The 15,123-nt window shown below is 51.8% G+C and overlaps 7 protein-coding genes across 7 annotated transcripts; 3 read left to right on the plus strand and 4 right to left on the minus strand.

Annotated features, from left to right (window-relative positions):
- Positions 1-149: 149 nt before the first annotated feature.
- On the plus strand, positions 150-3,588 carry BO72DRAFT_437879 (tethering complex subunit PEP5). The gene is made up of 9 exons (XM_040943366.1): positions 150-229; positions 296-364; positions 443-739; positions 794-1,426; positions 1,475-1,708; positions 1,762-2,097; positions 2,146-2,649; positions 2,698-3,096; positions 3,150-3,588. The coding sequence occupies exons 1-9, from the start codon at positions 215-217 to the stop codon at positions 3,525-3,527; spliced, it is 2,865 nt and encodes a 954-aa protein (XP_040797255.1). The 5' UTR covers positions 150-214; the 3' UTR covers positions 3,528-3,588.
- Positions 3,589-3,771: 183 nt separating this feature from the next.
- On the plus strand, positions 3,772-6,449 carry BO72DRAFT_247085 (uncharacterized protein). The gene is made up of 2 exons (XM_040939983.1): positions 3,772-4,124; positions 4,199-6,449. Exons 1-2 carry the CDS (start codon positions 3,845-3,847, stop codon positions 6,118-6,120), a joined length of 2,202 nt encoding a protein of 733 aa, XP_040797256.1. The 5' UTR covers positions 3,772-3,844; the 3' UTR covers positions 6,121-6,449.
- A 165-nt stretch (positions 6,450-6,614) lies between these two features.
- Positions 6,615-8,062, minus strand: BO72DRAFT_387611 (chitin deacetylase CDA6; the record flags this gene model as incomplete). The annotated part of the gene is made up of 2 exons (XM_040941684.1): positions 6,615-7,798; positions 7,849-8,062. 2 exons carry the CDS (start codon positions 8,060-8,062, stop codon positions 6,615-6,617), a joined length of 1,398 nt encoding a protein of 465 aa, XP_040797257.1.
- A 411-nt stretch (positions 8,063-8,473) lies between these two features.
- BO72DRAFT_451925 (uncharacterized protein) lies at positions 8,474-10,253 on the minus strand. Its single transcript, XM_040945610.1, has 2 exons — positions 9,617-10,253; positions 8,474-9,558 (listed from the first exon to the last, which is right to left on the minus strand). The coding sequence occupies exons 1-2, from the start codon at positions 9,844-9,846 to the stop codon at positions 8,877-8,879; spliced, it is 912 nt and encodes a 303-aa protein (XP_040797258.1). The 5' UTR covers positions 9,847-10,253; the 3' UTR covers positions 8,474-8,876.
- A 469-nt stretch (positions 10,254-10,722) lies between these two features.
- On the plus strand, positions 10,723-11,687 carry BO72DRAFT_412983 (uncharacterized protein). The gene is made up of 3 exons (XM_040942493.1): positions 10,723-10,902; positions 11,035-11,314; positions 11,413-11,687. The coding sequence occupies exons 1-3, from the start codon at positions 10,760-10,762 to the stop codon at positions 11,590-11,592; spliced, it is 603 nt and encodes a 200-aa protein (XP_040797259.1). The 5' UTR covers positions 10,723-10,759; the 3' UTR covers positions 11,593-11,687.
- A 113-nt stretch (positions 11,688-11,800) lies between these two features.
- Positions 11,801-12,265, minus strand: BO72DRAFT_247116 (uncharacterized protein). The gene has a single exon (XM_040939984.1). It carries the CDS (start codon positions 12,132-12,134, stop codon positions 11,901-11,903), a length of 234 nt encoding a protein of 77 aa, XP_040797260.1. The 5' UTR covers positions 12,135-12,265; the 3' UTR covers positions 11,801-11,900.
- A 131-nt stretch (positions 12,266-12,396) lies between these two features.
- On the minus strand, positions 12,397-13,855 carry BO72DRAFT_387529 (TLC domain-containing protein; the record flags this gene model as incomplete). The annotated part of the gene is made up of 3 exons (XM_040941679.1): positions 12,397-12,864; positions 12,922-13,656; positions 13,733-13,855. The coding sequence occupies 3 exons, from the start codon at positions 13,853-13,855 to the stop codon at positions 12,397-12,399; spliced, it is 1,326 nt and encodes a 441-aa protein (XP_040797261.1).
- Positions 13,856-15,123: the final 1,268 nt, after the last annotated feature.

Consider the following 15,123-nt stretch of genomic DNA (forward strand, 5'->3'; position numbering starts at 1 on the left):
GCAAAAGATGTAAACAATCCGAAAAGCTCCAAGAATGACCTCACAGTCGGAGATACGGGCGGGCGGGCGGAATTAGCGCGGCGGAGCTCATCCGGCGGATGGAGACTAGTTAGTCTTAAGTTACTCCACGCAAGTCAATGTCACTCCAGCTTGCACTTCCTCCCCATCCCGCTAATCGCTCACCTCCTCAGTCCATGGCGTGGGCTGTGTCCAAATGGCTTTGACATCAGTGAGACTGCACGCTCCATATTTTAGCTCCTCAGCCTCCTCATGTTACTAATGCGCCCTGAAATAGTGGAAAGCGTTCAACTTCTTCGATGTCTCGTCGGTGAAGCTCCCGGAGGAGAGCTCATCTATTCTCGGTGTATGGCCCCTCCCCCCCCCGTGCTTTTGTTCGCGTCCAGCCTCGTCGCTCTATCTGCTGATACAGCGTCTAACATAGTCTGATATTCTCTCCCTCTGCTCCGGCTCCTCTCACCTTTTCCTCGGCTCCAACGATGGCTTTGTCCATATCATCTCCTCGTCTTTCAAACTCGTCCGCTCGTTCAAGGCATCGGAGACCGGCTCGATCGCACACATCAAGCAGATAGACGCATCCTCATTGCTGTTGACCATCGCGGAAGATCTTCCGAACGAACCGATATTGAAGGTCTGGGCCCTCGACAAGATCGAGAAGAAGACCGGTGCCCCACGATGCCTGTCAACGACGTCCATCCAGAATGCGAGGAGGATATTTCCCGTATGTGCTCTACATTATACGTCAGGATCCGAAGACACCATATTGATGGCTTAGGTTTCTGCGTTCACTGCTCTGGACGACCTGTCCCAGGTGGCAGTTGGATTTGCGAATGGGTCTGTCACGATTATCCGCGGTGACCTGATTCACGACCGCGGAGCAAGGCAGCGCATTGTGTTCGAGTCAGAGGAGCCAGTGACGGGACTCGAGGTACAGAGTGGTCCGGTCGCGACCTTATATATCTCGACGACTAGCCGAATGCTGGCCCAGATCATCTCTGGCAGAGGTCAGGGCCAACCGGCGCGCATCCTGGATGACATGGGCTGTGCCGTTGGCTGCATGTGCCTGGACAAGGATACCGGCGATGTCCTCGTTGCTCGCGAGGATGCGATATATACCTATGGGTCACACGGACGCGGACCCAGTTACGCTTTCGAAAGTCGGAAAGACTCGATCAACATTTTTAAGGACTACATCGCATTGGTCTGCCCGCCACGCGACACATCCTCGCGGCCCGACGCTTTGCGCAACCTCAATGTCAGCCAGGCGGACGACATCTTTAAGACGACCATGTTTACGCTCCTGGACACGGATTTGAAATTCATCGCGCACTCCGAGTCGCTCGTATCTGCCGTCAAAAAGATATTCATCGAATGGGGCGATCTCTTTCTTCTTACCACGGATGGCAAGGTATGTCAACTTCCGCTCGGACTTGACCTCGATGCTGAGACTCGGTAGCTCTATCGGTATCGCGAAAAGACCCTCCAACAGAAGCTTGAGATTCTTTATCAACGGAACCTATACATTCTGGCTATCAATATCGCCCAAAAGACTGGTGTGGACACTCTGCAGCAGAATGCTATCTACCGAAAGTACGGAGATTTCTTATATCAAAGGGGCGACTACGACACTGCAATGCAACAGTATCTTCGAGCGATTGATAACACAGAACCATCGCAAGTCATTCGAAAGGTAAGGATGCCCCAAATTCCATGTTGCCAATGAGTGCGCTGAGCAGGATATAGTATCTGGATACCCAGCGAATACACAACCTCATTGAATATCTGGAGGAGTTACACGACCATGATAAAGCCACAGTTGATCACACCACGCTACTACTGAATTGCTACGCCAAATTGAAGGACACGACCAAACTAGATGAATTCATCAAAGCCCCTGGAGAGCTGAAGTTTGACCTTGAGACTGCCATCGCAATGTGTAGGCAGGGTGGGTATTACGAACAAGCGGCCTATCTTGCCACGAAGTATGGTGAAAATGATATGGTCGTTGATATCCTGATTGAGGACTCAAAGAAATACGCCGAGGCTTTGGAGTACATTTGGAGGCTGGATCCAGAATTGGTCAGTAAATATGCACTTAACTCCATATTCTAGACTGACATATTCAAGGCTTACCACAACCTGATGAAATATGCCCGGGTGTTGCTCTCCAACTGCCCGGAGAAAACCACTGAGCTCTTCACGAAATACTACAAGGGGCAGTACAGGCCAAGGACTGAAGTTGAGACCCCCGTTGAACCACAAGCGCAGCAGAGTAGCACTTTACAGAGTCTAGCAGCCTTTCTCCCTCTTCCTCTGATGAATGCTAGTTCTGGACCGAAGGCTGAACCTTTGGAAAGCTCACGCGAAGTCCAAGGTGAAGATGTCGAAGAATTGATAGAATATCAGGTTCCAAAGCCAAGAACCGCCTTTTCAGTATTCGTCGGCCACCCCGATGAGTTTATCTCATTCCTCGAAGCTCTTATCGAGAAAGAGGATTTGAAAGAGGATGAGAAGATTGACCTCTATACAACCCTCTTTGAAATGTATCTGGATACTGCAGGTCGGAAGAAGGATGCTACTGACAAGGAGGCTTGGGAGAACAAAGCCAAAAAGCTCATCGAGGGGAAAGATGTAGGGGAATCACCCAGACCGGTCTCACTTCGTTACTGATATTCTTAGATACCTATATCCACCTCGAGTGTTCTGCTGTTATCCGACTTGTCCGGCTTTCGGGAGGGATCCACTCTTGTCCGCGAGCAAGAAGGTCTGCGATCAGACATCTTCCGTTCTTTTACATCGGCAAAGGATACCAGCGGTGCTATCAAAGCGTTGAAGAAATATGGACCGGAAGATCCGCAGCTCTACGTGGATGCGCTTACCTATTTTGCTTCAAGCCCCAAGATTCTCGAGGAAGCAGGAGACGAACTGGATGCTGTTCTCAAACGTGTTGACGAAGCTGGTCTTATGACCCCGCTGCAGGTCATTCAGACTTTGAGTAACAACGCAGTCGTCACGATGGGTCGTGTCAAGAAGTACCTCAGCGAGAACATTGAACGCGAAAGGAAGGAAATCTCTACGGTTTGTTACCCTACCCGATCCATGGTTTTTCTCGCGCTAACATCAGCATCCAGAACCGCCGATTGATCAATAGTTACAGCAAGGAGACTGAAAGTAAGCGTAAGGAGCTGGAGCAATTGGGGACCCAACCGGTAGTATTCCAATCGCGCCGGTGTAACTCCTGCGGTGGCGCACTCGATCTGCCTACGGTTCACTTTCTCTGCAAACATTCTTTCCACCAGCGGTGCCTCAACAGGGTGGACGAAGATGCGGAATGTCCAGCTTGTGCACCACAAAACTCTACCATCAAAGCCATCCGCAAGCGGCAGGTCGAATCGGCAGATCAACACGACCTGTTCAAGGGAGAACTGCAGCGCTCGAAGGACCGATTCGGGGTTATCAGCGAGTTTTTCGGACGGGGGGTGATGCGAGCCCAGAGTACTATGGAGTGATGCAGCCTTTTTGTTTCTAGCACAGCCTTGCATTTGAAGTGAATAGATCATGATATCACATACCTCGGTGTGTTTGGGTGTTTCGATTTAAATATGACCTAACTAGCCACTGTACGGAGTAACATAGTTACTTGTCTAAAGAGGGAGGTCAGTCTTATCACCACGTGATCTCGCGTCATCTGGGGATTTTCGTATCGGCGGGACGCGACAAGACCAAATATTATTGGAATTCACCGAGTCTCATTAGCAGAAGGCTGTGTACAGTACAGCACAGCAGTGCGTCCCAGTCCCATCGATGCACGATCCTAGCCGAGAACATGTCTTATGACCGTGTGATTCAAGACTCGGACGATGAGGATGATCCTGTTGTGGGACCCCATTCCCCGGTGCAGGAATACGATAACGCGCATGCCGACGACCACCTACAGGCCGATGTACAAAGACACCGGGAGATTGAGGGCAACTATGATGCGAGCATGAATATCGACTTCGACCAATACCTACAATCTCAGGAAAGACTGCCTCCGGGGCACTCGTCTCCACAGCACCAACCACCAGAGAGATGGGTCCCCACGAATTCGGGAGGCGGATCTATGGGTAGGACTCTTGAGTTGCATGCATTTGCTTTGCTTTCATCATGAACACTCATCCTAACCAAGGCTATGCAAAAGGCTCGATGATGACTGAGATTGGACTCGCCCAGCAACGACTCTTTGACGACGATGAGGTTCAGATGGTTGACCCATCAAGGCAGCATCCCCATGAACACGGCTACTCGGAATCGATCCATGCAGAAACCACGATACCCCAACAATTAGAAGAACAGACCAGCGTTAACCCCACCGGCTATCCATACATCAGCGATCCATCATCGTACAGCGCCATAGATAGCAATATCAATTCGGCGCAGGCAGGGCTTTCGCTATCGTCCAACACACGTCCCAACACCTCCAGCCTCAATGCTACCCCGCCACCCCAGCAATACGAAGCACCTCTCTCCGATCTTTACACTATGCACACCCACGTCGAAGTGCCAATACGACCACACCATCACGATTTCTCTTCTATCCCAAGCTTCGATCCCTCCTCCGCGGCCGCACAAACATCCTCCTCATCCTTCAACGTCTTCGAGGCGTCGCTCCCACCTCTTCAGAATGTGTACCCCGAGGATACCGACCACCATCATCATAACAACTTCAGCAACTCCGCGGCAACCGTCCCCACCGAAGTAGCACCGACCTCCTCTCCTCGCCGAGTGGCCTCCCTCCAAGCGACTCCTTTCTCTCCGCACGACACTCAACCCTCCCCCGCCCCTTCAGCTGTCAAAGCAAGCCGTTCAAAATCCGAGAATCAACACAAGAGCACACCAACGAGCAACCCAACCCCGAACCGCACCGCCGTGTCAACGCCACTGCTCCCTACTCAACTGAGCACGGATGAGCTGATTGCTATTCAAGTGCCAGCTATGGAAATCCCCGTGGTGGAAAAGAAACGCGGCCGCAAGAAGAAACAACAGCAGGAGCAGCAGCAGCAGCAGCAGCAGGAATACGCACCATCTCTGCCAAAATCTTATGCCTCAACCACCTCGAACGTGATCGTCATCGACGACGACGCCGAGGATAACGAAGCCGCCCAACCCTTTACTACCACCACAGACACCCAAACCCCTCCACAGCCCCCTCCAACCACAACCGAACCCCCCAACACCAACAATAAAGCCGAAAAGCGCAAACCCGGCCGACCGCCCAAGAACCCCAAACCAGCGCCCACCGACCCCTCAGAACCATTGAATCAAGATCCCCCACCGCAACCCACGACAACCGATCCCTCCCCAAATCACAACCACAATCTCACCGAAAACAACAACAACAACAACATCCCCGCAGAATCCCCAATCTCGCAAACAACCGCCCCTGCCGTCAAACCCAAAGAACCGAAGAAGAAAAAGCTCAAACGCGGCAAAACCACCTCCATCACCCTGACCAAGACCTACGAATCCGATATCGAACCCGACGTACTCTGGGTCGAGGAAGACACAACAAAGGAGGAAGACGCAAGACCGCGTCGGGGCCCTAGCTCCGCGGTCGAATTTCCCCCCCTACCAGCCCATCATCAATCCACAGAGGCTAGTTCCTTCCCCAAGGCGAGCGAGAATTTCGAGCTCGTAGCGGCGGCGGCGGCAGCACCAGCAGCACCAGCACCCAAGAAACGCGGCCGCAAGAGAAAGAATCCCGAGCCCGAGCCCGACACTCCGGCATTGGAAGAGCAAGAACAGATCCGTCTCCCTGAGCAGAGTGATACAATGGGAAATCCGCATGGACCGGATGATGACTCCCTCGACAACCACCTCAACAATGCTCATCAGGGTGTTCGAGAAGGGGAGGAGCAAATGCCACCCCCAAAGCAAGCAGATCCCACTCCCCATCCGCAGCCAGACCCGCAGCCCGTCGAAACGGTTCCTGTCACCCCGTTGAAACCGAACAAGGGCCCCGACAAACACAGTCCCATCTCGTCGTCGAGTAAGGTGCCCTTCCGGGTCGGGCTGAGTCGGCGGGCTCGGATTGCCCCATTGTTGAAAGTGGTTAAGCGGTGATTTCCCATTCCCAGTTCTCCGAGCAGAGAACTTAACGGTCGTTGGGAATCGAAATAGGAGTCTCTTATTTACTTTTATTCTTTCAAGATACGTATATTGTTTGAGGGAGGGGGGGCTCCAGACTGTATAATCGCGATCTAAGCATGACTCATGTCTTTTACGGAATACCCACAAGGGCGCACTTTGCTTTTTACTGTGCTTATACTTGATTGTTTCTCGATTGTTATATCTATGGTGGTTTTCGATTAAGGCCACGACGGGATGCTTCTATAAGCTGCCAATGAACCAGAAATGATCATCATTGCTCTCCAGTGACCCTCATGATCAAGCTTCATAACATTCTTATCAATGCTCAAAGGAGTGTACAAACGTCTTACAAAACACAGGCTCGGCCTATTAAACATGCAGACTCACAATCATAGTGATCAGGCTGCACCCAGGATATCAATGACGTACCATGCCAAGTCTAGTATGCTAGGCTCTCGATCCCTGAACTATCCGATCAGCACAGCAAGCAAAGGCAATACCGCAAGCTCGATGGGAAATCTCGAAGGCTGGAGCATACGACTCGCACCCGACTTGGCAGGCTTCCCCTTCGATATGACTTTGCTAGATGGTCGGAAGTCGGCGTGTTCTTCTTCAGCGACAACGACCTCCTTTTTGCTGTCACAAACTCCGTTGTCAATCTGACAGCCCTCGCCACAGAACGTGGTCAAGTTGCCACAGAATCCGGTTCCACTGCAGCAAGGCCCAAAGCGGGACCCATCGCATGTAACATTGCCGCCACACATCCCGTCGAATGAGACTATCTTCGAGGGAACCTGGAAGACCTCCTTTCTCGAGTTGCGGCCATCGACAGTGTTGTCTTCACGGTACCAGTACTTGGGAGGGTCTCCAAGACACTCACCCACCGTCACTGGTCGGAATCCTTCGGCGGTGAGCTTTTTCAACATGTGCTCCGTGAGGTTATGGACGGTCTGCTCATGAACATCATGAGCAATCACAAGCCAGGGACGGTCAAAGGCAGTCCGAGCATCCAGACTACTATCGAAGATATCCTTGGAGCGTTGGATTTCCGTTGGACTGTCGTGCTTGTAATCCTCTGTGTCGATATCATATAGAATGATATGGTAGCCAAGCTCCCCCATATCCGCCAGGCAGCCGGACTCGGCCGTGCAGCTAGAATAAGGAGGGCGCATGTATGTAGGGAAGAATCCCAGAATGTTCCGCAGAGCGGCTTCGTTCCATAACAGCTGAATGCGACGCTGGGACCGTGAGATCTTGCTAAGATCCTGGTGAGACCAGGTGTGGCTGGCAAGCTGATGGCCACTCTCGTGCATACGTCGAATCAAGCCTGCCCATGGCATTCCAGGGCTGTCAATCTGACCTTTGGCGTTGTTGTTGCCGGTGATGAAGAAGGTCGCCTTCGCTTCGTACCGGTCAAGAAGATCGAGTAGATCCTTTGTGAACTCCTTGGGCCCGTCATCGAAGGTTAGAGCGACAGTACCCGGGACAGTGCAGGATCGAATGATATTAGGTCCGTAAAGGGCAGCCCCGTCAAGAGGACGGGGAATGTCTTCGGTGGAGGATCCGCCTGGGGTCATGTGCGCGTCACAATAGCCGTAGTCGATTTGGCAGTCAGGAGAGCTGCAGTGGTCCCTGGAATCCCCACAATAGCCTGCAAGCATCAGAATGGATCTTGCCGGTCAGAGGCACAAGAAAACCTACCGGCAGTGGAGCAGCAAAGTTTCTCTGGACATTTGCCAACCCCGGAGCCGCATCGAATGCCAGCTGGTGCACGCACTGCAAGTGGTTGAATGCTAACATCGTCCTGGGGGCGAGGAAGAATTGGGGACACCTGATGGTTCGACTGCAGAGTGATGATGTTCCGGGCAGTCGTGTACGCTGCAAGACCCCAAACGGGGAGGGCCCAATTCAGCATACGCATAGTGCCGACTCTGAATCTGGTAAAGTGTATACGAAGGCTAAGATGCAGTGTAATACAACACGATAAGAGTCTTGTGTGGAAAATAAGATGTTGAAGTTGTGGGAGGAAATAGGAAGAGAGCTGGAGGAAGAAGCATCAGAGCTGCTTTGAATGTGCTGGCCGACAACACAGAGGAGGAAGCTGCAATTATCAACTCGGTGAACCGGAAGCGACCAGCTTGTCCCAAACATGACCATGAGGCAGTCGCGATGGGAAAGACCTCCAGATCTCCATTGGTGCTGAGACACTGTCGTTGCCTGAGAAATTCTGGCCTGATTTCAAATGCTAGACTGCAATAAAAACAGGCAACCAGCCGGAAGAACCACATACCCTGCTTCCATGTATTCCTCGTCAAGACATGCCCATCTTGACTGATAGCCCAGTTGCAACAGAAACACCAGCTCAAAGTACAATATATTTCTCGGTTCCTGGAGGTTTTCCTAGAAACTCCTTGGGTAGCAGTTCATATCCAAATATCGGGAAGTTACGCGGGCACGGCAGTGGCTGCCATCCCTGCCAACCAGCCGTGGCGAGCAGGAGGCGCGCATCGTTGGCGATATCAGATAGTCGTCCAGAATACAACTGGGGTGATCTTGCACAAGTGGACTAGTTCGGAAAGTAGATATGAGACCATGGTTTTCATTGAGGGTATAATAATCCACGAGGTCCAGCGATAACCGGGAGTTCATCAATCTATCGAGACGAGATCCTACATTACATTGAAATTTTTCTTTTGAGGAGTCCATCGGAGCATCACAAGAAAGTCAGCTCAGCTGACTGGTGCCACTGCATCCTCACCAAGGGCTGAGAACACGAATGGCGCCAGCGTCGGAAGGTAGGGCCCAAACTTTGCGGGGGCGCTCTTCGCTATGCTGCCCACCGTGGCGACAAGGTGACGCTGGTGGATCGTAGTGGGTTGAGAATTGAACTTCTTGGTGAGATCTTTCACGAAGAGGTTAAGCTGATGGTCGGAGAAATGAAGGACCAAGGCCGAGATGGCTGCCAGTGCGCGCTTCGTCACCACGGTACCAGCCGTGTCGTTATCAACAATGGACATGACGGAGTTTTGCAGGGCGGTCAGCTCAGCTTCCTGCAAGAGTGGTCCGAAGCAAGTGACAACTTGAATAAGAACATCAATGGCATCGCTGCTGAACCCCTTGGATGGATCCTTCTCGAGCATACCCTTGACAACAGACCCTCTTCTGCTGGAAGGTGATGGTATGGGGCCCGTCAGACGAGGTATGAGCACACGAGACACCGCCGAGTAAGCCGAAGTGGCCTCTTGGCTGGGGGGCTGTCCAGCCTGAGGGCGGGGGAGAGCAGTGACGATGTATCGTAGCGCGGTGTTGGGGACGGATGTATCGATGGTTTGGGAGGCAGTGAGGTTGGTGAGCTTTTCGAGAAGAGAGGCGAGATTCTCAAATGGTAGTCGATGAACGAGGGGACCGAGACTATTCATTATAGAGGAGTCAGTTGTGTGTGTGATGATCTAGAGAGCGGGGAGCATGCCATTTCAGTGCCTGGTTTTGGACATCGCCGTGTTGATCATCAAGCGCCTTGAGGAGGCCCTCGGCCAGCTTCGAGGCGGAGCCTTGGTCATGAGCCAGATATGACGAGTTTGGGTTGTTCAGAAGACCAAGAAGATCATTGAGGGACATGTATCTCATATCCGGATCGGGATCATCCAGCTTATGAAGCAAGTTGTTCAAAGTGTGCTGCACTGCTTGTCGGTCCCCCATGATGAAGCCCCGCACTGGAATTTGAGGTGTCAAAGGTGGGCGCTTGTGAACAGAGATGTGAGAACGAAGTACAGGTCTTTGTAGAAATGGTATAAAGAGGGGTCAAGAAAGTGCAACAGACTTTAGGAGATGAGCCAACACGTAAAGGGGAGAGTGAAGGGAGGTGGTGAGGGGAATGAAAGTCGGATCGATAGTGATTGTGATAACTACGGATAGTCAATCAAGTCGAGCTGATGCTATCAGAGCTGGCTGCCTGAGGCCGCAGTAAGCTTCTCCGGAAGGCGGCACCGGCCATCCGCGCATTCAGCCACCACAGCACACCAAGATTAGCCATTGCATTCAGTGAGGATGAAACGCTGATGATGAAGAGGCTCAACGAACTGTAGGCAGTGATGCTCACGATAAATGCATATCAGAGAAGCAAAAGGAAGTATAGGCAAGTACATACTCAAGTACTCCGTAGTAAGCTAAGTATAGCGCAATACGGAGAAATAACCGGGAGGGAAGAAGCACCGCGGCCGATCTCCGCATGGGGACATTACATCATTTGGTGTAATCAATACTGTACGATGCAGCTACGGAGTAGTTACGGAGTCTCCGTACTCTTACTCTATAAGCTATAAGATCACGCCGGCAATTCCCGCTCCGTGAGTGTAACTACAACTATAATACAACTCCCTGGCCATTAAGTCATACCATCATCGTTCCTCCTCCCTCCGAAATCCAGCCAGCCTCCTCTTTTCACACCTTGATCCCTCCTCTCTTCCTGTTCTTCCTTCCTTCTTCCTTCCTTCTCTCCTTCTCCTCTCCCTCCCAATTATACCATACCCACATCAATTGCTTCATCCATACCATCCTACACACTCAATTCCTCCCATCCCACCATCTAGAATCTTTAGAATCGACAAACACAATGGTTCTCGCACGCCCTCAGATCCTCCGCGCCTCCGCCCGAGCCCTCGGCACCGTGCGACAAACTGTGCCCACCCAGCAATTCGCTCGTCGAACATACGCCCAAGCTGCCGAATCGACCAACAAGTCCTCCGATCTTCCTTGGTGAGTGGAGTGGGATTACCTCCAGGCCCCCTTCACCTGTGTCAATCTTGCTCAATTGGCTTCCTCTTCCACTCACCATTGACAACCCCCTTCCCCCCAGAACCAATAAAACTAACCCCCAGAAAAAACCAGGCTCATCGGCTCCCTCGGCCTCGGCATCCCAGGAGCCTACTACCTCCTGGCGACGGGCCCCAAAGCCGCCGCCTCCTCGCACGACACGCCGGACACGCACCACCACGGCGAACCCAAGGGCAAGACCTCGACCTCGGCCCCGATCGAGAAGGAAGAATCCGCCTCGGCCCAGGACTCGGCCCCTCAACCGGACCGGGACGCCGAACAGAAGACCGAGTCGGATTCGGGACCAGCAGCAACCGCTTCGACGGATGGGAAGGCGCCGTCGGAGGCTGATGAGGTCGGTTTCCCTCCAACATCCTTTACCCCCCTCATTCTTGTACCGAAAAGTCTAGACTTCTGTATCGTGATCGAGGAATGCTAACTCAGACCCAAAAGCCCTCAACTCGCAAGGAAGCGGGGAATGCGTCGACCATCTCCGGTAAGCAGGAGGGGATTTCCAATGCCACTACGGATCATCCGCATGTGAACGAGCCCGGGAAGAGTGTCAAGGGGGAGGGCGAGACGGAGACGGCCAAGGTCAAGGGGACGGTGTCTCCGGATCGTCCGCAGCAGTAGATAGACAACCAAAATTCCTCGAAGCGCTTCCCACGGGGTTTTCTGTATGATGCAAAGTTTTTTTTTCATGTATAAGACCATGAATTTTCCTTAAGAATTATTTGAAACAGCAACGTACTGATATAATCTCGTATCCTGTTTGGTTCCTGCATCAGACATTGTGAGTCTGGATCTGGAAAATATCGGGAAGTAAACCAGTAAATGCTAATGCCAATTGGCATGTGATTATGCACGGGAGGTAATGTCTGGAAGAAATCGAAAGTGAATCGCACCGACCGATTGTCAGCCAGCGCGGATCTATTACTATATTAGATTAGACATCTGCAGGCGGTCCCAATGCGCCCTTCACTTCTCCGGAAAAGGAAGAAAAGATCCGCTCTCCGCACGGCCATCAGAAGAAAACAAAGAAACAGAAAAAGGAAGTGCGCAGTCGTGGCAGATTCGTCGCTTATATCCATTTCAAAGTTGCATCTCCAGGTACGCCCGCCCAAATGACCGACACCACAAAACACGGTGCATGCAAAGCCAGCCGTTACCCTCATACACCCACTTGCACTTGCTAACCATGCAGAGGGAAGAAGACATGGAGAAAATACAACTGTCGGGTTTGTTCACGAAAAGGAAATGGGAAATGAAAAGAGGGGGTTCGAACATGGATGCCATAAAATGTTCTTGGGAATGTTAAAAGTTATAGACAAGCCTCACACGAGGGTGGGCTACACGATCCCAGGATGGACTGCTGGAATGCGCACTTTCGCCGCAGTTGGATAGTGAGAGACCATTCTGACTGCAATTTGCAATTGACTAGTGCTTGTTGTTCATCGGCTGACCGTTCACAAGAACTTGGGGGGTCTTGTTCTCTTTGCTGCGTGCACTCAGGGTCGGCTCCTCGATGCCCGTTGCGATGGCGGCATGGCTGCTTGCCTCGGGAACAGGAATCTCGTCCTCCGTATCCTCGTCATCGCTTCTCTCGTCCTTCTTGATGTCACTGATGAGGTAGTTCTTCAAGATACGCAGAATCAGGAAAAGCCAGAACAAATTGACAGCTTGCAGACTGGCCAGCAAGGCGAAGGTGATGTATTGACTGATCCAGCACTTGTACTGCTGAGTCTCCCAGTTGAGCTCGAAAGGTCCAACGGTGCGAAATTCGGTCAGAACAGCCCAGAGGATCTTCAGGTTCAGGTAGTGGCGAAGATAGATCCACATGCCGACGAACATACCGAAGTACGGCGCGGTGATCCAGTGGTCGAGGTAGTTGAGGGTCTTGGAAGTCTATAACGCAACCATGTTATTATCAAATTGGGTTAAGGGGAGGGCTGGAGTACATACGGCAAGGAAGAAGTCAGAGATGTCGTGCGTAATATACACGGCGATACCCATGTAAGTGAAATGGAACCTGTAGCTCAGTCCAATCAGGGCCAAGGTGATGATGTGGTGTGCCACCAGCTCCTTGAAGTCCTTGCGTGGCTTCTCCAACTGAAGCATCAAGACAATCGCCTGTTGCGCCCAGTAGCTCGCCTCCAGCAGGTAGTAGGCCTTGAACAGCGCCTCATGCTCCCGGTGAGGAAAGCCTTCAAACATGGCCGTAGTGTTGAAATACCAGATGTCTGATCTGTACATGACGTACAGGCCAAAGGGACCGAAGATTCCGAAGTAGATAGCTGTATACACCTGCTCCATGAACCGAGCAGTTTTGCCTTTTCCGCGAATGCCACAGTACACCGCAAAGGGTCGGATCCAGCGCTGCATCATAAATTCACGAGTGAATGACAAAACCACCGTGTAGAATGAGACGAAAGCAATATCCTTGGGGCCCTTGCCGTACATGATCGGACCGCCAGGGTACTTCGGGGGCTGCGGGTAGGACAGGAAGATGGCGCTGTGCAGCGGATTCGATTTTGTCGGGTTGATCGCATACAGGAAGAGAAGAACAATGAGGATCAGCAAGGGCAGAAGCCAGGTGTGCTTCAGGCAAACATCCTTGAAGCGGCGCAAAGAGGACTTCTTGCGGCGTTTCGCAGGCGGCTTAGTCGACTTGTCATCGGAGGCATTGGACTGCAGCACCTAATGGTGAAGTGAGCGGAGTGGAAGGGAGACATATGCCAGTGAGAGCCAACGATGGGGCATAATGTGATCATACCTTGTCCCAATTCGGGGCTTCAGCATCAATTGGGCTGACTTCGTTCATGGTAGACATGGCCGGTGCGCCAGTGTCACCGCGGATGTCCGCACCCAGATTGCTCGATCTCCGTCCTCGAACCATGCTGAACAGAGTGGCAGGATGTGACTGATAATATATCGCCTGCTTGTGTGCTGGACAAAGGACCGGTGATGCCTCCCTCTTCGTATCCAACGGCCCTCTTCTAGCCACCGAAAGCAGAAAGGCGCACGGGGAAAAAGTACCGAGCGGAGCGGAATGTGAAGCGCCGGGACTTGACAGAGCGCGCGGGAAGGGGGATGATCGACCAACAGAGTGTACTGAAGGAGAGCGACCCAGAGGGCAACAGGAAAAGACAAAAAGGGCTATAAGAAGAAGAGAAAGGAGAAAAAAAAAGGAAAAGGAGCCGCAGACGCAAGTGCGAATCGAGGAGGGCGAACCGTGAGGAAGCAGGAGGTTGAAGAAAGAAGAAGGGAAGAAGAAGAGGCGGCCCGCAAGACGGAGAAAGTGTAGTGCTAATGTTGAGTTGTGTAGACGACGGATGGTCCAAGCATCCTTCCGCTCCGGCCTCGCAATGTCTTCCTTTACGGGCCCCGTCTTTCTCTTTTTCCAGGGGTTTTTCTGCGTTTTCGTCTTCTTTTCTCTTCCCCCCCCCCCCCCCCTTCTCTTTATTCTCCTAGCCCCAAAGTAAAGTTAGATTGGTCTTCGGGCAGTTCAGTTTCCCCGACTACTCCACACGATCATTACCCTGTCGGACCATTGTCAGGCTGACCCCTGATTGTCGTGGTCTTCTTCCGTCACTGGGCAGAACTGAATAATTAGGTACTATGTACTCCGTAATATGCAGTACTGCATAACTATCAGTGTATAAAAATACGATCCACGTTGTTTGTGCGCGTGCCATTGGGTCGAATCTGATTTTTAGTCTTCTTGGCAGCGATACTAGCAGATTTGCTGGCATTTCATTGGTCGAGAGACCTCACCGCCTCATCTTATGTGTGTGGATAGTTCATTCTTCATCATGGATCAGATACGATTACGACAGCCCACCTAAAGAAGCAGAAAAGGAGATTCAGCCTCATCTCGGCAAAGGACATGTGTGATCCTCGGTACTGTAATCGCAGCGGTCTTTCGTCTATAAGACAACCATGTTGCATTCTGCAGGAATCAGAGGATCCATGTGTCTGAGCAATTCGAACCTTACTTGGTCCGTTATGTTTCCAGGCATAGTATTGATTATACGGAATTAGTGTTGTAAGCTGGTCCTTCGTCAATGATTTTTGCTATGGGAGCCTTTGAGGAAGCCACTAAATCCACATTTTTGATGGATGATTAGTATAGTAGCTCATCTCATTCTCAGCACCATCGCATAT

This window comes from Aspergillus fijiensis (assembly GCF_003184825.1).
Source record: "Aspergillus fijiensis CBS 313.89 unplaced genomic scaffold BO72scaffold_62, whole genome shotgun sequence".
Taxonomy (NCBI): Eukaryota; Fungi; Ascomycota; class Eurotiomycetes; order Eurotiales; family Aspergillaceae; genus Aspergillus; species Aspergillus fijiensis.